We start from the raw sequence: 21925 nt of genomic DNA on the forward strand, positions 1-21925 counted from the left end.
TGGCTAACCTCCCTGTCTTTCGTCCCATTTGTCTCCCCCTTAGGGATGATAGTACTTTTCCACTAACCATTGACGACGTAGTAGTTCTGCGGAAACCCGCAAGGTGGAGAGCGGCTGCCCCGGAAAGGCGGTGGTCCCGGGTTCGAGTCCCGGACCAGGACGAATTTTTCTTCAACAATGAGGCGTTTTCTTTCGAGGAACCCGTATGGGTTTCCTTTGTAGGAATTGCTACGAACGGGTGGATGTCTGATTTTCCCTTTATTCATTACTTCTCTCCACCTTGCGGGTTTCCGCAGAACTACTACGTCAAACACTTGCCTTTGCTTCGTGTTGTCGGCAAATTCGACTTCGCCCTGCCATCTGCTAGCCGCCTGGTTAGCTCAGATGGTAGAGCGGCTGCCCCGGAAAGGCGGTGGTCCCGGGTTCGAGTCCCGGACCAGGACGAATTTTTCTTCAACAATGAGGCGTTTTCTTTCGAGGAACCCGTATGGGTTTCCTTTGTAGGAATTGCTACGAACGGGTGGATGTCTGATTTTCCCTTTATTCAACCATTGACGAGTACAGTGAGCAACGAAATTCCCCCACCTCGAGAACAGTAATAGGCGGGCCCGGCACGGCGCAGCTGCAAGCCTTCTTATTCTTTCGGATCGTCCTTGCGAATTGTACTGTCTTTTCTTTCCTGCGCTGCAAGCATGATGGCGCCGCTGGTAAGTTTTTGTTTACGGTGAATAACGAGTTATAATTTATATCCACTTAAATGGCGACAAACAGCTGCTTCTAAGCAGTATTGTTTAAAGGTTCGGATGACCAGCTGAGTCACACGCCACAATGTTCTACCACAGAATATCGCGAGCCCAGCATTTCCGTTTGTTTCACGAAGCATATGCATAGCTAAGCAACAGGGCAAAAACGGAAAGGGTTTGCTTGTTTTAGAGTTCCTCAATTAGAACAGCTTGTGGACCTTATGCAACGTACAGTTACTTTTACGCCTACCTTATATGAAAGTGTACTGTTATAGATTAGTTCTACGTTTTATGTGATATTTTTATTGTATTTTGCTCTAGGAATGCTCGAGACCGCGCACGTAAGTAGACATTTGTTGCTTATGTTTGCATAAGTTCTTGACCAGCTAAGTTTGGCGCCACTACTAAATAAATCGGGTCAAACATCATTTCACGAAGGAGTAAACATGCACCACTAGTCCCCGGGCCACTTATCACGTGCATTCTGCAGCAATGCGTTAAGTAATGCCATTGTGCTGAATAAGTGCTACGTTGGATTTTGGTGACAAATACGAAAATTTTGTGTTTTCACAAAACGAGGTCATAAATACTCTGTGCCTAAAGTGATCGTTACATTACGTAAGCCCTTCTTCTGATTCTGTGTCGCGGCTGACGTCTTGAATGGGTTCGTGTTTTTTCCCCGAACAGCCAACCGAATGTCGAAGACAGCAGTGGGCAAATCCTGACGGTCCAACATGCATATGAAAGTCTTATTGCCTTGCATATTAGGTGAGCACAAAATTTTACGCTGACATTGGACGCACATGCAGGCACGTGAGAATTGTTTGCTTCGCAGTCTTTATTTGTTTTTCTCTACAAGAGCTGCTTATCTTCTCTAGGATCCCTTGAACCGTTATACCTCTTTGAAGGAGAGAAGTTTGAGTAAATGCAAAGGCAGTAAAAATAATCTACACAATGTAGACCATATATACGAACAATCCATTTTCATAATTTATCAGCTAAAGGAATCTTGTTTAGGAGATCTACGGGAACCCTTAGCGGTGCATATCAGGGAATGCATGACAGGCATAAAGCAAGCGCCTTAATGCTCGCAAAGATTCCCAAAAGCAGCACTAGTCCGAAGTTTTCACAGGGACTACAATGGTGAGCAGAAGCTCTCACGAACTACGTTACAAACATTCTGAAGGTTCTACGCGCTCTGAAGGAACGCATGTTGGCGCGCTCTATATTGCGTCAAAGATGGGGCCAAATTTTCAAACCATTTATTGTAACAGCAGCTATATGAACACTCCAAACGTATTTCTGCCGTCGCTGTGAGGTTCCGCATAATGTCCAACGGCGATAAAATCTACGCCACGTGTCCTATGCTGTATGTACGAGTGAAAGCATGTGAGGGTGATCTGGCGGTCACGGCCCTATCTCGCGCACGCAAGGGAGGAGGAAGCGCACTGCCTTCTTTCGCGCGCAAGGGCCCGGGGGGAGGGCAGGTAGGGGGGAGGGGCGCGTTCTACTACGGGTGGCCCGGGCAGGCACGCGCGACTGCCCGGGCCGCGGCATCTCGAAAGCCATCTGTGACGGGGAGAGAGTCTGCCGTGCAATGTAATTTCAGGGCTCCGCGTCAATCCGCTCACTGCTGCTTCCGTGCTTCCTCGCTCCAGTGTTTTAACAGCGAATTTCCGCAGTCATCGAGTGAGATGTGTTCGTGTTTGCTTGTGTGCGAGTGACACCATGCTTGTTAATTTAGTAAGTATGTATATGTTTACAAGTTTATACTGCCGATAAAGCTACTATCTTTCCTTCGTATAGCAGTCCACTGATTTACTATCGCGATCTGTACTTCGCCTTTCGGGCGAAACTGCCACTTTTTTGTTCACAAGTGCTCTTTGCTATTTCCTTGCCGTCCTTGTGACTAATATATCCAGCTCTGAAAGTTACTGGAATTTTCTCCAAAGTAACAATTCCAGCATAAGAACGTTTATTGTGATGCCCGGAGAAATAAATACAAGCATCAATATTTCATGGCCAATAACCTGTCTCTATCTGGACCACGTCTACCTTATTGGTGTTAAATTTCATCTCAATAAGTCTTCTGGTCTGCTTGTGGCGAACGTTGAGTGTCATGCGCGCGCAAGCACCGCGCGCATAAAACATATGAAGTAATAGTCCCAGAGGACACAGTGTGTGAACTTGCGTTGAGGCAGCGTTGAAAGCTTTGATTGCCACGATGTAATAAATACAGCCTTCACACTGTACTATATAACCAAATGACACAGACTGCTTGTCGTTACATGGCGCAAGCCATGGCGAAAGCGTACTCCAACCAACGAGGCGGACATCATAAGAGCGGGCTTCGTGAATCATATTCTGAAACACATGTTCGCAGTGCTACTGCAAGTTCTCATTCAATAAGGAGCTTGTCACAATGCGTGAAGATTCTGTATTTCGAGCTCTTTTCCTGCTATATTCGACCTCTCAGGGGACTGAGCTAAATTCACCAGGCTTTCCATTCGGATGCGCTGTTTAGCGTAGGCCAGCTGCCATCGCTACTTATATGTCTATCGTCATCATAGGCTGGCATTTGATCTTCCAAACAGTTCTAGTGCAGGAATTTCTTGTTATTTATGGTATTGATCACTTAGTCATTGTTTAAAATATTGCGAAAGAATTCAAGCTTGCAAAATAAAGCACGCAGAAAGAAAGGACAGACTTAAGACTTAATACCACAAACCTAAGTAAGTTTCAGACACATGCGCGTTCACACACACCCACGCACACACACGTGCCACCGAGCGCGCACGCATGCACACCCAACACAACAACCATACCAGTTACGGCTGCCGTATCGTTATTTATACACCCATATCTAAAACATTTTGCTAATTGCGATAGAAGGGAATCGAGGGAACGCTTGCTTGTTGTGCTTCTTTTTGCTTAAAGGGAGACTAAAGGCAAATATTAGGTCAAGCTAAAGTGATAGATTATAGCCAGGGAATCTCCGAGGCGTCAATATTGCCGGAAACAGAGCCTTAATAATCGAGAATTCGAGGTAACTACAGGACAAGATTAGACACTCCCTAGGGACATTCAAGTACTTGTCCGACGACGAACGCTGTCCTCGTTTAAATTACGTCACTATCACTCAACCTGTCGTTGCAAATAAACGTCTTTGTATTGCATTACTACACAAAATAAAATGCTACTTGTCCAGTTCCATTTCCTTTTTAGAAAAACGACCTCATCGAAAATACCCTTCACCAAGACGCGGGCTGTCGAAAGGTTTCAGTACTTTCGTTATCATGCAGTGCTGCGCTGGTTTCGCCCGCTCACGAAACTCGCACAAACTGCAAGTGGCAGAGAATTTAACTCCCGTGTGATGTCGTGGGGTGACCGAACGGTCTGACCAAAAGAAGCTGCAGCGGCGAATTTACTGCTCTGTCTTGGCTCGGTACCACCGTCTGTCGGGCGCCGTTTTACTCACCGACGGTAGCAAAGCAAAGCATGGTGATTGCCTATGCAACGTCACCACTTTGCCCGTTTGGGTGGCGGGAGATTTGAATTGCAATAAAGGTATTCGAATCCTTCAGATGCAATTTTCTCCAAAACTAAGTCTTTTCTTGGCACGAAAAAAAAGAGTTTCGAGGTTTCTGGAATGGTATTTAAACAGTCCACGTAGTCTTCGTATTTGCCTTTAGTGTCCCTTTAATGTGAAAAGTCTGGATTAATTTTCGGGCTTTCCTCAATTTATTCGACCTACAAGCCATGGTGGGCATGAGCATTCGCAAGAGTGAATTAAAAAATGTGGTGGGGACCCATTATTTAATGAAACTCTGCATCCCCTCAATCGTTCCTCATTAGATGGGAAATTTGGTCAATGTAGTCTCCACACCTACTGACAGAGCAATTGGGGAGTATTTCATAAAGAGCACCAACACTGCAGTCGAGATTACAGAACGGCCTGGGGATTTTTTTTTTTCCGCGCGGCCGTGCTCAACATTCTTAGTGGAGAATCCGGTGCGCAACCCCGACAGCTTAATAGGAGCCGAGAGCACTGCGGATACATCGATCCCCCTTACCACTTTCTTCATATTCTGGGCAACCCTGTGCACGTACTACACTACCTTTACCCGCCGTGGTTGCTCAGAGGCTATGGTGTTGGGCTGCTGAGCATGAGGTCGCGGGATCGAATCCCGGGCACGGCGGCCGCATTCCGATGGCGGCGAAATGCGAAAACACCCGTGTGCTTAGATTTAGGTGCACGTTAAAGAACCCCAGGTGGTCGAAACTTCCGGAGTCCTCCACTACGGCGTGCCTCATAATCAAAACGTGGTTTTGGCGCGTGAAACCCCATAATTTTTTACACTACCTCTGGCCTTTCTTACGACGTCTTCACTCGGCCCTTCCAAGTGAATCCTTGACTTCCGGTGGCAGTTGCCAGCCTGCTCCTCGCCTTCCCTTTCCTGTTAACTGTATATATGTGTATATGTGTTCAAAACAAATAATAATAATAATAATAATAATAATAATAATAAGGTCTCTGATACAGTAGTCACATCCAAACAATAAAACCCAAGCCAATTCCAGCCGCGAAATCTGCGACTTGAAAGTCTGTCCTACTGAGTGCTCAGACGACTCGCGCATGTCGGATGGGAGACAGTGTTGTTATAGTCCATATAATCGGTTTTGAATAGGCTGTACCAACTAACGCAGCCGCACAGAACATTTGCTCAAGGAGTACTGACAGAAAGTCGTATTCGCTTCTTCATCGCCCCCATTGGCCATAGTCGACACATCCGTAACTGGTACGAGTTAGGGATGTCCGATCTAATGATCGACTTATCACCATTCAATATTTTTTTGAATAGTTGAGGGGTCAAATATACAGAGTTTCCCTGTTAAGTTCCTGGCTGCTGCTAATCATTTGGTAAAAATACTCTCCCAAACATCACGATAGGTAAGCGTCTTCTCTGAAAAATATTTTTAGCATAAGAACCTTTTGCGGATTGGAGCCGAAAACACAAAGCGAGTGAGTAATATTATCTTCACCAAGACCCTGCGGTTCACTCTGATTTAGCTTGTTTTCTAGTGGTCCGCTAGGAAAATGGTCCGTACCCACACAAAAGAAGGCCTCTCTCTTACATTATCACTGTTCGTAGGAGAAAATGTCAGCTAATCCCGATGCTCATCATAAATTAGCAAAGCTTGCCGGCCAATGGTAAAGAGCGATTATGAATGAAAGCTTTGAGTATTCAGTTTCGGGGCCGAAATTTACAAAAAAAGTCAAACAAATTCAGGCAATACTGATGAATAACCTATCATTAGCGACGACAGCTCAAATCAGCGAAACACTCTGTGAATTCGATCCCCGAGTACCAGCGTTGACGAACAAAGCAATACAAGCTGTCAACTGCCATTAACGGCCAGTAGACTGATGGAAAGAGAGGCAGCCAGAATGATATTATTCGTATTGTGCGATAACTGTTGGAGCCTCACGTCCCAAGCGTACGCCTGGGTTGTGAGAAAGGTTGTACACAAAGACTGTTCGTTATTCTGGTTTAACTCAATGTGTACAGCTTGACACCAAGGCTAAGTATGCGGGCATTCATCGATCCCGCGCATTACGGCAGCAGAGGACTGATATCGAAATTAAGACTTTCTACGCAGTGCGTATGTAGGTGTGCTGGACGTTCTTACTGAATTATATGCATAATTACGACTATCTACGCGGCCTCTCATTGCTTCGGCTGTCTTGCTGCGGCTTCATTTTGGAGTACAATATATAGCATGAAACGTGGTGCACATTCCTTGTTTTTACTTTGTTTCTCAAAACAACCAATAACCCCAAGCGTACCTGCAGGTGTCTCCGTCCTGAACGCTGCAGGCTTCACTGTGAGTGCCCCGTTTTTCTTTTCATCCTAACTCCTGCGTATAAAGTTTATAAGTCCGGCTTATCGCTTTTTATTAAGCTGCGTCTGAAGATATTATTTATCTTGAAGATATTGTTGTATATGAAAACATTGCCGACACTTCAAAGTTCGGAATTTTGCTACAAAAAAAAACGGCTTCTCCGCATTCAAAATTGCGCAGTGAACGGCTTGTTGGTTATTAAAAGACTGACATAGAAAAATGCTATTACACCCACCTGATCTCTGCCTGGCATATGATCAGGACAGCCAAAAGCCCGCAATGATGCTGGCAGTTGTCTCCCGCTTACCAAAGCATGTAAACCTGGCAGGAGTAAAATTGTAGCTTCCAAATGTAACTTCGATTTATGGTCTTTACGTTCTTCGAAAAAGGAGACTTAGGCATCTGTAGTGAACATTCTCCACCAGCTCGACATCGCAAATTATGTTTAGATTTTTTTCCCATTTGCAACCTTTGTTTTGTTTCCAATCGATTTAAAGTATAATGAAATATTAGTAATTACAATGGTATAGCTGACCTCTTCGAACATTAAAGCATATCCGTGCTTTATTTGAAGCATGTTTTCTATTTGTTTGTGAACACAGCATGAAAATAGCCGTTGCTTACAGATTAAGAGGTGCGGCCGTGACCTGAAGACTGGGGACTTTTGTATGGTAAGAAACATTTAAATCGAATAGTGCTCTTTTTATCCAGTGCTACTTGCTGCGCAATCTCGTACGGCTCTATGCTAATGTCATCGGTACAACATAAAAATCGAAGAAACGAAGGACAGTTTCTTAGGGAACGCGTGGTGCCCAAACAACAATCAAAATATTTCTAAAACAACCACGTAATTATGCAGATATAATTAGCGGCTCTAAGACGCGTGTGGACACTAACATAACCAATGTCAGAGTTTTACTGATCATGCTGATAGCAAGGAAGAAGTTGCAACAACTGAAATATGAAAGTATGTTCGTATTTTGTTTGCGTTCTTATTTTGTTTGTCAATGCGCACACAGAATGGTATCAGAATGGTATCTCGATACCTTTAGGGTGGCATAGAGGCCCGAAGCATCCCCTTGCTCTTAATGGTTTGCACTAAATTTCCACTTTCGTGGTAATTGCCACGTCGTTGCACTCCGTATTTAGCGTGCCAGCCGTATATGGCCAGTCTCCCGTTCTTGTGCTCGAGCAATAAACGGAAGAAGGACGACAGGGAGCAGCAAAATATAATAAAGGAGTGCGCATGCGCAGGCGTTCCCCTGGTACCACCACAAAATCTGATCTTCTAGTAAACATTGCTGTTCTTTTTGTTCTTCAACGCAAATCCCAACAATTCGCCAAGCAGATGAAATCCCACACAGCATTGTGTCAAAGATTGTTGGTTAAGTATTCGCACTCTCCGAACCGGAGAAGAAACCCACACCGCGTGCATTTATGGAAGGTTCGACTGCTGACCGGCGACAAGGTCCACGCCTGATGGAAGCAGAGGTATGAGATGGGAGGTGACGTAAAAAGAAACACACGGTTCAATAAAATAATATCATGCCGGAGGCATGATTAAATAGAATAAGTACATTACACGCGATAGGGTATGAAGCCTCGCTGAAGGCGTGTGGGTAACAACCAACCCCAACTCTCACGCGACGCGCAACACAGAGCCCACCACGTGGGAACTGACAACATTCGCGAATTAACAAACAATTACGCGGCGCAAATGAAAAACGCACTCTAAAACATACGCGGCAAACACTAGCCTAACAGAACATACAGAAATGGACACGGGGTGACTATTTTATTGAGAGATGAAGCACAATTTAAAATAAGGGCCCGTTGGAAACTTCTGAGAGCAGGTTGGAACACGAGGCTTATCTGTGGCATGCTAGCCGAGATCCCGATGTGAAGAAGCGTCGGGCTACTGGTTCCTCGCAGCCGAAGATCTTGACGGACTTGCACCGTCTGTCGATCTACCGGCGAAGACTTCGGCCTTGGGGTTTCAGCCTGCCGACCACATCTTCAGCTGTCTCTCGGCATACGACCACGCCGATCCGTCTTCCAAACCACTCTCCCCGCTCGCCGTGGCTACCTCGTCCCTCGTCACCCTCTGGCCACCCACGTGACCAACCGGTCCGGCGAGTACAGGAACGATGGGGAGCTTTCCTCCCGGCCGCCATGAAAGCGGCGCTGCAGTTGCGGTGGTAATGGCAGCCATGTCGATATGGACGCTGGCGCGCACTTTGCGGCATATTGGCTTATTGGCTGATACTTTCCTCCGGCGGGTGTCGATTCATTGTTCAAGTATACCTCAGTGACCGCCATCATTCACTTCATTCCCAACACAGTGGCTCATGTTACTGGGGATAACTCCTGCAGATGCATGTATGCCGCTTGCGGACACACCAATAACGTGGGGTTTCATAAGTGTACGTTAATGCCTCCGACACCCGTAGAAGACATTGGGGAATATCAAGCAACGTGACACTACAAGGGCTGTTTCACTCTGCGCCTAATCGACAAAAGCTGTGCTCACCGTATAACCTGACCGTTACCTTAGTAACGCTGAAGCAAGCCCCCCGCCCCCCCCCCCCCCAAAATATATATATATAAGGCGTGCGGCTCAATCTTCTGGACGAGAGAGCGGAGATAACCCTTGGTTTCCGAGCTGCAGCAATTGAACGTTAAAGGGTTCATACTATTCAAGTCGTGAGATTTGCAATATTGCAATAGTATGAGAATTTATTGAAAGAAATTGCTGAATTTGAGCATAATATAATGATGGAATAGTATAACACATGCATAGGATGTTGAAGGCGCATAGCTGTAGTGTAAATTGGTGGACCACAAATACACCAAGATATGGTGGTATGACCCATGGTACAACTATACGATTCTGAATGTGTGACACCCTTTATGCGGTGCTAGAAAAAAAGTGAACACACTCTCACCATTTCTGGTTCTCGCGTTGCCGTCCTTATTTACCATGCCTGAGTGAACAGTGGCCGCGAAAGCAATTATATTGTTTTCTTTGTTTCTCTCGTGACAGGTTCCTTACTGCAATGGTACGTGCTATGATGACGTGTGCGTCTGCCCTTGGGAAAAAAAGCCATTTTCACTTCCCGCGGCGATGGTAAATGCGTCCACGCCTAAGAAGGTGCCGTCAGAAAGTTCGACAGCAACTCGGCCATTGAAACCTCAGCGTCCGTCCAGCCCACCTGCAGAGACAATGCCAATCCAATCGCCGGGGCCTCTAACACGGGATACAAGTAGGCTGCCTGGAAGTGCGACTGTAGAACCTACCACACAACGGATGACTACCAAATTTCCAAGGAAGAAAAATCCTCACCACTGCAAGTGTCATGGGAGATGATTACGCAGAAAGAACCACCATTTCTCCGTAAAAATCCATGAGAATGATATGGCAGTAAAATGTAGGGCACAATGCAATATATGATGGAAGACGTTGCGTTCTAGTGACACAGTTTTTAGTACCCTGCAAAAAATTTGTAGCTTTAAAATATTCTTGTATTGTACATACCAAAACCACAACAGAATTACGAGGCATGCCTTAGTAAAGAACTCCCCAGTAATACTACCGCGCCCTCAGACTTAGCAGCGCAACGCCAACGTCACCAGGCGACCACGACGATTAGTTTGCATCCTTTGTGGCGCATCTTGTCCCCTCACAATAATCATCATCACTCCTGCCCGCATTACCTCCTTTAAAGCAGCGCTTGCTACTTTCTTTTCAAGAATATGCTATGTCATGCAGAACATGCACATGCTGATCGTGACCTGTAAATACCGGGACTCGCAGCATTAAACAAAGGCATGCAAGATGGATGACGATTATTGTTTGCGCACAAAAAAAAGCCCAAAAGAGTGCATATCATTGGGTGTAGTCGCCCTGATCATGCCACTGCTCAGGCACCCTAGTTTGGGGGATAACTGACTAAGAACGTTGCACAAGTAGCGCGAACTAGGCGAGTTCGAATGTGTTAATCGTCTGTCGACGCAACAACCAGATGCCTGCGATTGTCCCATTTTCTTCCGTGTGTAGATTTTGCGCTGACCGGTCATGGAGCAGGTCGCGTTTTTGTTAGCGGGTTGATGGGTCGTTGCATTAAACAGCTGAAATATTATTTAAGAAACGAAAGAAAATGACTAATGCAGAGAAACCATTGCTTTAAACCTGGTAGCATACCATTCTACAGTAGACATTAGCCTTCTGTTATTTCTCGTTGGTGCACCTTTTCTGGAAGGGCTATTGTTCCGTTCCATGCATATGCTTAGGATGCAGGAAGCGTCATGTGTATACTAATGCGCTGAAGTTCAACACATCGAAGTATCAGTGGTGTGCCCTCTCTTCAGTAGGGTTTGTTGGGGGATGGGATGGCAAAAGTAAGCAATAAAATGGAATGATTTATGCAATAATTGAGGTTTTTCTACTTGTCCGATTGATAAATATCTACGCTCAGTCCAAGACTCTTGAACAAGTTAACTCCAAAATACAGCGTTTTTTTTTTATCATCATTGAAAGGTTGCTTCAAGATCACTCCTCCTAAGGTTTTCTTTCTGTGGCGAAGCAGCATTCCTGGCCACCTAATAAAGCCATCAGTGGTCTGTTATACAGAGAAAAACAAGTCTTTCTTTGTGGCGAGCATAACATATCCATGAACGTAATTTTGGTTGAATATTTCGGCAGTCAGCTGACGCTGACCCCTTCCAATACCGCACCTTTCAGGTCAATAACGTTACATGCGATCCTAGTTAAGGGGCGTTTAAATATATCCCTTATTTACAGTGGTAGCGAAACTGCATCAGTCTATTAGCAAAAAAAAAGCAAAGAAGTGGCTTATGATTACGAGCGCGTAACACGTATGTTTGAGCGTTGGTTATGATGGGGGCAACATGTTTTCGCTCCCAGTCTAAAAGCTCAATGAATCGCTTGGCGGTCGAAAGGTATGACGACGACGTCATAAAGAAAACGGTATAACGAGAGCAGTATGATGAAGCAGAAATGACTACGATCAAACAGCCATGACGGTATCACGACGACGGCAACAGTTCGTTGAACTAGACGGGATAAAACTTCTGCGATACTACGCCGCAATCAATAGGCTTCGCCGCCCATGCATGGATGGATGGATGGATGGATGGACGGACGGACGGATGGATGGATGGATGGATGGATGGATGGATGGATGGATGGATGGATGGATGGATGGATGGATGGATGGACGGATGGATGGATGGGTGAGTGGTTGCATGGGTGGGTTGGTGGATGGGTGGGTGGGTAGATGGATGGATGGATGGATGGATGTATGGATGGATGGATGCTATTAGCGTCCCCTTTGAAATGAGGTGATTGGTTGCGCCACGAAGCTTTTTTTCTTAATTTGCCTTATGTCCTACCTATGTTTCAGGAAAACAAAACAAACGCAAAATAAAGAACTCCCAGCATGAGACTTTCTTAACCAATACTGGGAACTTTGTTTTTGTGTGCTTCCGTTGCTTGTGGTCTCCCTACCTTTCTACCAACAAACCTCCAATCGCATCTTACTAATCTCTATTGCGTACATGTTTGCTTTCTTCATGCTGTCCCTGAAAACAATGGCTTCGATGAGGCTGGAGGAGCCTAAACAACAGCTGCGTAGGTATGTTCACATTCTAATAGAACATGATCCATCATTCCCCAGCTTTACCGCAGCAAGGATATGCTTCTTCTTCCATGGTGTACCTGGCCTTATAACTACGCGTTCTAAAGCGTCCTGGTCTCTCTTTGAAAAGTAAGGGGCTGCCCTTTGAGTTATCATAAATTGTTTCTTTCCTGCGGTTTATTCCTCTTAGGTAGTTACTCATAGCAGGTTTCTTTTCCATTGCCGTCACGCATGAGATTGTCTCAGCCTCTCTGAATTTTCGATTGACGTTGATTGTTTCCATGCTGCTCACTATAGCGGTCGCACACTTGCTGGTAAGCTTGCTTGTGTTTTTTCCTCCACTGTGAATCAATGATTTTCCTGTGCAAATATCTGAAGACATTCGCAATCCATTTACATAACTTCATATTCCTCAGTGTTTCTTCAAAATCAATTTCATTCTGAGGTTCCCTCAGTTCAAAATTTGTCCACCCCATATCCTCCAGCATAGCTTCATTCGTAGTCTTCCTATGAGCACCCAATGCGAGGCGTCTCACTGACCTTTCGTTGCCATCGAGTCCTGATTGGAGCCCTGTGATTGTACGCATCGTGCGTGAAGAGCAACGCCACCTGGTCGTGCAGGAAACCGAGCTTTGTGCAACTTCACCAAACACTCCTTTCTCACTGGTGCACTTCAACCAAAGGAGCACCTTTTGGGCCGCTGCGAAGGACTTCACCTACGAACTGCGACAACGGAGACAATGGTGCGAAATTGAATAACTCGGTGTCGCGTGCTCTCTCTCTCTCATTCAGCTCTCTCGCAGCGGACAGCGCCAGCGGCGCAAAACTTAGCAACAAGCTAGGTAAAGTGGACCTTTTTTTTTTAATATTGCTGTCAAACGCGAATGGTTGCGTTCTGCACATTTGCGACGAGAAGTCGTACACACGTTCCATGTTATTAGCACATTCGTCTATAGCCGCGTCGCTTTTGGTTATATTTTAGACTTCTGTAAATTCTGTGTAGGGCTACTAAATTTCCTGTCTTGTCGTCACGTGAGTACGTGGGTGATGACAACAGCAAGGCGATGGCAAGACGATGGCGAAAACACTGGCGACAATGACACGGTGACTGATTTATTGTACTTTGGCAATGAAACGTTACAACCTTTTCCGTTCATGCAAAATCGTTGGGAGCGAGAGGAGATACATGTGGAGTGGAGGACATCAAATCTAGTCCTCATCCCGAAACCAGGGAAAGAACTCAAGCTAGAGAACCTTAGGCCAATAACCTTAACCTCCTGTGTAGGCAAGCTCATGGAGCACGTCATACAGAACAGGCTCAACGGATACTTGGAAAGTAAGGAAGTCGACGCAGACAGCATGGTTGGATTCAGAAAACAACTATCCACAAAAGATGTCATGCTACAACTCAAAGAACAAGTATTGGAAAGGAAGACTAGTGACTCGAGAGTCATAGTGGGACTGGACGTCAGCAAAGCGTTTGACAACGTCAAACACAAAGCGATCCTGTCACACCTCAATCACCTAAAGGTAGGAAGCAAGCTATACAACTATATCAAAAGCTTCCTCACGGACCGAACGGTGAACATAGAAATCGGGGGCACAATAAGAGAAAACATTAAGCTAGGCAACAAGGGAACACCGCAGGGATCGGTGCTCTACCCTACCCTTTTTAACAATGCAATGATCGGGCTGCCAGAGAGACTCAGCAAGCTAGAGGGCCTCTCCCACACTCTCTACGCTTACGACCTCACCTTTGCGTCGACAGAGGCGGGACCGACGGCCACATCCTACAAAGGGAAATCTGGGAAACGTAAAGCTATCTGAGACCCATAGGGCTAAAATTCTCGCCGGAAAAATCGGAGGTGCTAATCATGAGCAAGCAGCAGGTCAATATCCAGCTCCTGGTCAACAATACCCCGGTCCCAAGGGTGGGCAAGATCAGGATACTGGGTATATGAATTTCTGTTAGGAGACTTCAATCTTCCAGGAGTTAATTGGGAGGATAATACTTCTTGCACTGAACTTACTCCCCATGTCAATTATATGCGTGATATAATTCTATCCCACAATTTACATCAAGTTGTAACTTTACCCACGCGAGTATACGGATCTTCGTTGTAAATACTTGACCTTGTGTTTGTGAATAGAAATGTCGAAAAGTTATCAGTGTCTGTTGAACGCGGCATATCTGATCATGAAATGGTATGTTTTTCATGCTGCTTGGAAAAATGCAATCGCAGTAATGCAAAAAGTGTTGTAGTGAAGGACTTTTCACGTGCCAGGGACGAAACTATTTTAGATTATCTAGATTTTCACCTCAGCAACTTTAAAGGAAACAATGTTATAGAACTTTGGGACAGGTTTAAAGAACTTTGCACATATTGTGTTCAAAATTTTGTACCAAACAAGACAAAGAAAACAGCGAAAGTTAATCCTTGGGTTACGCGGGAAGTCATTCACTTGAAAAGAAAGATTAAACGCTGGAGACGAAAGAACGCCCCTATAACGCAAATTCAAACCGCAAGAGCTAAATTAAGTTCGTCTATTGGGCATGCTAAACGGCGATATTTTAACCACACTCTGCCCAATTTTATTCGTACCGCGCCACAAAAATTTTGGACATATCTGAGCAAAAAAAACAAACCGATTGAACAAATAGTGGATGGCGGCATTCTTATCGTCGAAAATCAAAGTATTGCAGAGCATTTCAACACATACTTCCATAGTGTCTTTGCAAATACAAGTGATATATCGATTCCCATTTTTTCTTTGTCCGTTGCAAACTCGGACCTTGTATCTGTACCTGGCGTAGTTTCTATGCTTCTTAACTTAAAAACCAAATCAACCCCTGGTCCTGACAATATATCGAATGTTTTTCTGCGCCGATACGCAGAAATGGTGTCCAAGTGTCTTGTGATCATTTTTCGTGCTTCATTATCCACAGCAACTCTTCCTATTGACTGGCTAACTGCACGCGTAGTACCTGTACCGAAAAAAGGGGACCTAACGCTGATAAGTAACTATCGCCCAATATCGCTAACGTCATCATGCTGTAAGATGCTAGAACACATCATAGCTAACTACATTACTAAATTCTTAAGTGATAACAGTGTACTCTCACCTGAGCAACATGGTTTTCGAAAAGGTTTTTCTACTGTCACCCAATTAACATCGGTTATTCATTATTTTGCGAATATTCTAGACAAATCCAGCCAGGTAGATGTAATATTTTTAGATTTCAGGAAAGCATTTGACCTTGTTTCACACTCCAAGTTAATTGAAAAACTTCGATTAATTAACATTCCTTGTTTCATTGTTAATTGGGTTTCAGCATACCTCACTAACCGAAAACAGTTTGTTAGTATCGATACTTACCATTCCCATGAACTTCCAGTTACCTCAGGCGTCCCTCAGGGTAGTGTTTTAGGGCCTTTATTATTCTTAATTTATATTAATGACATTGCCAGCGTTGTCACAGCACAAGTTCAAATAAAACTGTTCGCTGACGATTGTGTTCTGTTCAGTGAGGTAACCGGTTGCGATGATCAGATAACCCTGAACAATGATCTTCAAAACCTCCTTTCTTGGTGCAATTGTTGGAACATGGAGGTAAATGCTAACAAAACAGTTTACATGAAGATAACTAAAAAAATAAATAGCCTATCTGTTCCTTACGCTCTCGGATCTGAACCATTAACCGAGGTTAGGGAATACAAATATCTTGGCGTCACAATAACTCATAACCTGCACTGGAACATTCACATTTCTAACGTATGTGACTCAGCCTTTCGTAAACTCTGTCTTCTACGTCATAAACTAAAACAAGCTCCCGCTGAAACTAAACTTTTGGCCTACACATCAATAATAAGGCCAAAACTGGAGTATGCCTGCATAGTGTGGGACCCTTACACAAAAACGAACATTGGTGCACTAGAAAGAGTACAGCGTAAAGCAATCAGATTTATTTTTTCGAAATACCGTATGACTGATTCCCCGACAGCAATAATGAGACAACATGGCATTCAGACATTGGAAATACGAAGAAAAATACAACGGCTGAAATTTCTTTTTCTTCTTAAATATAATCTCCTCGCCCTCACTCCTGAGCCTTATGTAACGCCAATGGCAGCACGCCGAACACGTCATCGTCATGCTGACTCTCTAACTCCCTATAATGCCAGAACTAACATTTTTAAATATTCTTTTTTCCCACGCACTATAACCGATTGGAATAATTTACCTCAGTCGCTACTAAACAGTACTGATTCCATTGACCGTTTGAACTATTGATTTCATTTTTTTTCCTTCTCATTGCTTAAAATTGTACTGACGGTTCATTTGTACATTTACTCTTCCCTTTGTTTTGGGAATTGTTTGGTTACAAGACCGAGTGTTCTTTTTACCCATTTGGTTCTCACAGCTGGTGGACTCCATTGCTATTGTGCACACTAATTTGGTCCTTTTGTTCTTACGTCTGCAAATGCAATCATTCTGTATTTTGTATGCCCCTCCTGCCTGGGCCTCAATGAGGCCTGCAGTATTGTATAAATAAATAAAATAAATAAATAAGAAAATGGGAGAAACACCGAAACGATAAACAGACTAGAAGCCACGACCAACCAAACTTCCAGGCTTCTCAAGAGGATAGCAAACAAAAATGCGGGGATGAACAAGGCGAACCTACTTAGGCTTGTTCACTCTTTCATCATTAGCCGAATCACCTACGCTATCCCGTACTTGAAGACAACTAAAGCAGAGAGAGACAAGGTAGACATCATCATCAGGAAAGGTGTCAAAACAGCCCTAGGTTTATCACCGTGCACATCAACCGAAACGATCCTCAAACTAGGAGTGTCAAACGTCCTATAGGAAATGTGCGAGGCGAAACTCACGGCACAATATGTCAGATTAACTGGCAGCACAACGGGCAGATCCTTCCTTAGGAAGCTGGGTTACTAGAGCCAGAATCGCGTGAGGGGATAACCAGCATCTCCAAAGAAATTACCAGCAGGTTAAGAGTACCCCCCCTCCCAAGAAACATGCACCCCATACACAACGAGGAACGCAGGCGAAGCAGAGTCCAAAGACTCCAAAGCTCCCTCCTCCAAAAACAAGGGGTAGTGTACACCGATGCGGCAGAGTACCCAGAAGGTCACTACGCTGCAGTAGTAGTGAGCGACAAAGGCGAGCTTATCTCGAGCTGTAGCGTAAGACACTCTTCACCAGAGGAGGCAGAGATGGCGGCGATTGCCTTGGCAATCACAAACCCATCAATCAGAATAATTATCACCTATTTTAAAACAGCAATTAAGGCCTCTGACACCGGCAAGGTGTCCAAAGAGGCCGGAAAAATTCTGCAGGTAGGCAAGGAGGACGTACCCAACAACCTAATTAGAATAATTTGGGCGCCCGCCCATAGTGGGCTCACAGGGAACGAGATCGCCAACGAGGTCGCCCGAGGACAAACACACCGGGCCCCAGCCCAGGCAGACTACTCCCTGTCCAAAAAGCGAGACCTAAGCACATACAGCGAAATTCTAGAAAACTGTGGGGCAGGAGAACCCTTTCTCCCACCATAGATCTCTGACAAAGAAGGAAGAGGTAATCTGGCGAAAACTGCAGACGAGTACCTTCCCGAACCCGTATATCCTACACAAATGGCATCCTGAGGTGCACTCTTCCAAATGCAAAAACTGTGAAGGCATAGCGACCCGAAATCACATGCTCTGGGCTTGCCCAGCACTAAACGGTCTATATGGAAATAAAGAGTCATGAGAATCCTCCCTCCATAGCCTGGAAGAACAAGCCCAAAAACAAGTCATCGGTCGAGCCCAGGCCACCGCCGGAAGCCAACTAACTCCGGCCGATGTCTAGGGGGGAGGTAGACGGTGAAAGGGGGAGCTGCGTCTCATCCTGATCACCTATACTCCCTGACTGGTGCAAATAAAGTGCTTTCTCTCTCTCTTTCCGTTCTGATATAGTCTAACTGCGAAGGTAGTGCACTGGGTTAAATGTGCACACTGCGGTTGTGCCAATCCTGTGAAAAAGATATGTTGCACATATCTTTTTTCAGCCACGCAATATTTTCTCATGCAGTACACGTGGCTGGGGAATAATGGGTAGAGGATTGTCATCGCGCGCTGCTTCCGTCAATCTGTCACTTTTACGGTCACCTAAATAGACGCTTATAGTGCTTCGTAAATAGCGTATGCCACGCTAATATTGACTTTTACGGCGCGCTTCTACGTCAACACCGTCCAACCGCATTCTCTTTGCAACAGCCTTTGCTATGTACAACTCCATGCACTCGTCATCGTGACGTGATCAGTTGGAAGATCAACGAAATATTAAGGTTCAAACAAGAGGAGGCGCCATCAACCGTATCAAGCCCGGCATGCATTCCCTTCAGCAAATCGGCGCCGCAGTCCACCGCGCCTTGACATCGTCGACGGACAGAAAGTGCTGAAGGCAGCATTTCGTCTTCTGGCACCAGTTATAAGTCACGCTCGAGAAGCAAACCAGAATCTCTACCGATTAACCTCTATGCCTCACCCCACACCATTTCACTCTCTTTCTTGAGTGCATGACAGCGTTAGACGAGCAACGAAGTGATTGAACGGAAGTGACAGAATAACTGCACTTTTGGCACCATTACTTTTGGCAATATATCATTGGAATAGACTACCGAGGGACATTGTATCTGCCATTAACCATGATGTTTTTGTTAACAAGTTGAAGGTCTTCCTAAATGTGTGATTATTTCTTTGTTGAGTGCCAACTTGCATATGTTATTCTTTCTGTATATAATTATGTCACTGTCACTGTATCTTACCAATGTTCTTTTTCTACACGTTTCTAATTGTAACTGCCCCCCCCCTATGTAATGCCCGAATGGGCCTTTAGGGTATATGAATAAATAAAATAAATAAATACCCCAAGGCTACTTCCCAGTCGACGAGGCCGTGGTGTACTTAAAGTTTAGGCGTTGCCACGCACGGCCGAGTGTAATTAGGCGGATATTGTTCACTGCTGCACTTTTGGTGGGTTTCCATGTTGCAGCACCCCTGCTGACGCCGCGGTGAGCGCCTGTAACTGGCAGCGGGGAACAGTGGCTTCCGATATTACAGTGGCGCACCATAGCGAAAGGCACTTCGGTGCAGACACGAAGGCCACGATTCACGGCTGCAGCAAGGAGACCCATTCATAACGCGGTTGCGAAAGCAACATCGTTGCGCTCGGTGGTGAGTGTCAGCAGCTAAACTGTTCTTACACCGTGGATAAATGCTGCCGCGTTCTATTTTCGTAGCCAATTCTGACCAATACTCCCTCTTATTCAAGTGCCCTTTCCTTCAAGCAAAAGCAACGGAAATCTAGACGGCAAGAAGGCCGATGAGAATAACATCTCCACATTGATATAGAGGACGTGCGCATACATCCCAGGGCAAGATCAAATTGTGTCGACCTAATAGGTCATCGTACCTTCCCCCATATATGAATCACTTCATAACTGAAAGGTTTCACAACGATTGTGTCGGAAGTGCAGTCTGCGGCATACCTTATTAAATTACATATGATGCGTATCTGCTTAAATCGGGGTAAATCGACAAAATTTACTTTTCTTTGCTAACGCTACTTTGCTAACTGACCAAGAGTTTCATGCCATGACAAAGCTGACTAGTGACGGCAGATTGCCCTACTCTCCACCACATAAATGCTGACGTTATCTACAGCGAAACTGTGTATATCTGCCCTCCAGCGGTGGCCGATTTCCGTCTGTCTGCACGTCGCGTCGACACGAAAAAATGTTTGTCTCTAGTTTCTCGCGAATGCTCTGTAGCTCTCAATCTAATGTCGCTATCTTCGATAAATTTATGCTGAAATTGGCCGCTAAGACGGCTCTATCATCACGCTGAGTTTCATTTACTTAACTTAATTGGTTAGTTCACAGTGAAGTCGTAAAGGTTACAAAACTCCTGTCTCCTGTCAATACATGTCCATTTACGGAGGCAGTATGATTACAGAAAACTGTTGTAACTGTTATATTCTCGAAACTATCACGAAACAAATTATACGGCAATTAGTCGCTAAGACCACTTTAACATTACGCCGAGTTTCGTCTATTTTTCTTGATTACTTAGTTCACAGTGTAGTTGTAAATATTGTGGAATTGTCGTTGTGCTTTCACGCGTTACTGCTTCATAAAAGAATAAGAATAAATTACTCCTCAGTCAAAAGATGCATTCGTTGTCTGTGTCCTTCAATAATAATAATAAGAAGAAGAATACCTATATAGACAAAAATGAGTCAATTGAGGTAAAACACTACAGCTTTGCTCATCCTTCTTCACAAAGGGGAAGGCCTGATGAATGTTTCTTGCTTTTTTAGGTCCTCTCTCTTTCTTTTTATTTACTTTCTGGTCTGGTTTCATGAGTGTTCCCTTACAATTTATGCACTTACACTGCAGCCAGCTAGCCTTACGTTATCTTTTCTTCTGTTTTTCCTCCCCTTCGTCAACGCGGTTAATCATCACTGATGTGTTTTAGAGCGAAGCTCTTAGGAACTCGTTCCTGCGTTGAGCATCGGCGTAACCGAGCGAACGCGCAGAGCGAAGGAGGGAAGAGCGAACGCGGAGCACAACGGGGAATGAAAGACGGCGAAAGCGAAGAAAGCGCGAGGACGAAATCGGAGGAGGAGAGTGCAACGGAACCATGAGGTGGAAAGCGGAGGAGGAGGGTATGGGAAAAGCGTGATTACAAAAGCGTACTTCCGCGCAAGACGGGCTCTGCAGCGATGACCGCTACAATATGGCGCCAGAGTAGCGCGCCGTTGTCTTTTGAGCGATGGCATGCGGCAGGCGCGTTCACCGATACCACATATGGAAACAAAGTGCTGCATGAACGGAGGTCTGTCTGCGGCGGCTGCTGTCAATTGCGCTTAAGCTTCATGTACGTGCTGCCTGCCACGATTTCCTTATTAGTGAAGCATTCTCACCACATTTCGCTCCGTGTGCAATGTGCCGCACGAGGCAGATTGTGCGCGTCAGCCTGTATATTGCGAAATAAAAACAGGCGTGGAACGGCACGCAAATTTCACATTAGCGATTATCGCAATTGTAGGTGATTTTTTTTTACTGCGCTCGAGAGCGTCCGTGCTGACAAATCCAGTCGATATCATAAGGTGCAGATAGGACGATGGCTAGCAATCACATAGCACTCATATCGGCTAGGAGCTAAGTACGCTGAAGAGTTCTGCAAAATATAAATCGCAATTATTGTTTTTCCTTTCGGCAGTTTGTAGCGTAAAGTTTCAGACCTACTTCACCTTCATCTACATTTAGAGTGGGCAGTAAATTGCGCGGCCATGCTGTACCACGCTGTAAGAGTAGCACAATGCGGTCGCGCAATAAAAGAAACCTGTGCATATGCGGTGCTGCCTGGATGTGTTGCCAAATACTTGTTGCAGGGTCCACCAAGCACGTGTTGGCTTTAGTAAAACTTCGCTTGTAGCCGCATATTCTCATCGCGAAGATGAAAGAAAAACGAGCGTTTTAACCTCTTAAAGCCGAATGAACTACATATACGCCTGCAAATATTTGCGTCAAGTAAAACCTATATGAGT

The 21925-nt window shown here is 45.0% G+C and overlaps 1 protein-coding gene across 1 annotated transcript; it reads left to right on the forward strand.

The window, feature by feature from the left end:
- Positions 1 to 856: 856 nt before the first annotated feature.
- LOC142586903 (uncharacterized) lies at positions 857 to 11478 on the forward strand. The gene is made up of 5 exons (XM_075697785.1): positions 857 to 1084; positions 1431 to 1511; positions 6598 to 6629; positions 7274 to 7318; positions 9691 to 11478. The coding sequence occupies exons 2-5, from the start codon at positions 1478 to 1480 to the stop codon at positions 10012 to 10014; spliced, it is 435 nt and encodes a 144-aa protein (XP_075553900.1). The 5' UTR covers positions 857 to 1084; positions 1431 to 1477; the 3' UTR covers positions 10015 to 11478.
- Positions 11479 to 21925: the final 10447 nt, after the last annotated feature.

This window comes from Dermacentor variabilis, chromosome 7 (genome assembly GCF_050947875.1).
Source record: "Dermacentor variabilis isolate Ectoservices chromosome 7, ASM5094787v1, whole genome shotgun sequence".
Classification (NCBI taxonomy): Eukaryota; Metazoa; Arthropoda; class Arachnida; order Ixodida; family Ixodidae; genus Dermacentor; species Dermacentor variabilis.

What these genes read in the sequence shown, in the direction of transcription:
- LOC142586903 (XM_075697785.1), top strand. Translation starts at nt 1,478, where the DNA reads ATGCATATGAAAGTCTTATTGCCTTGCATATTAG. An exon ending in TGAACGCTGCAGGCTTCACT is followed by an intron (nt 6,630 to 7,273) that starts GTGAGTGCCCCG and finishes CGTTGCTTACAG; the next exon opens with ATTAAGAGGTGCGGCCGTGA. An exon ending in AGACTGGGGACTTTTGTATG is followed by an intron (nt 7,319 to 9,690) that starts GTAAGAAACATT and finishes CTCTCGTGACAG; the next exon opens with GTTCCTTACTGCAATGGTAC.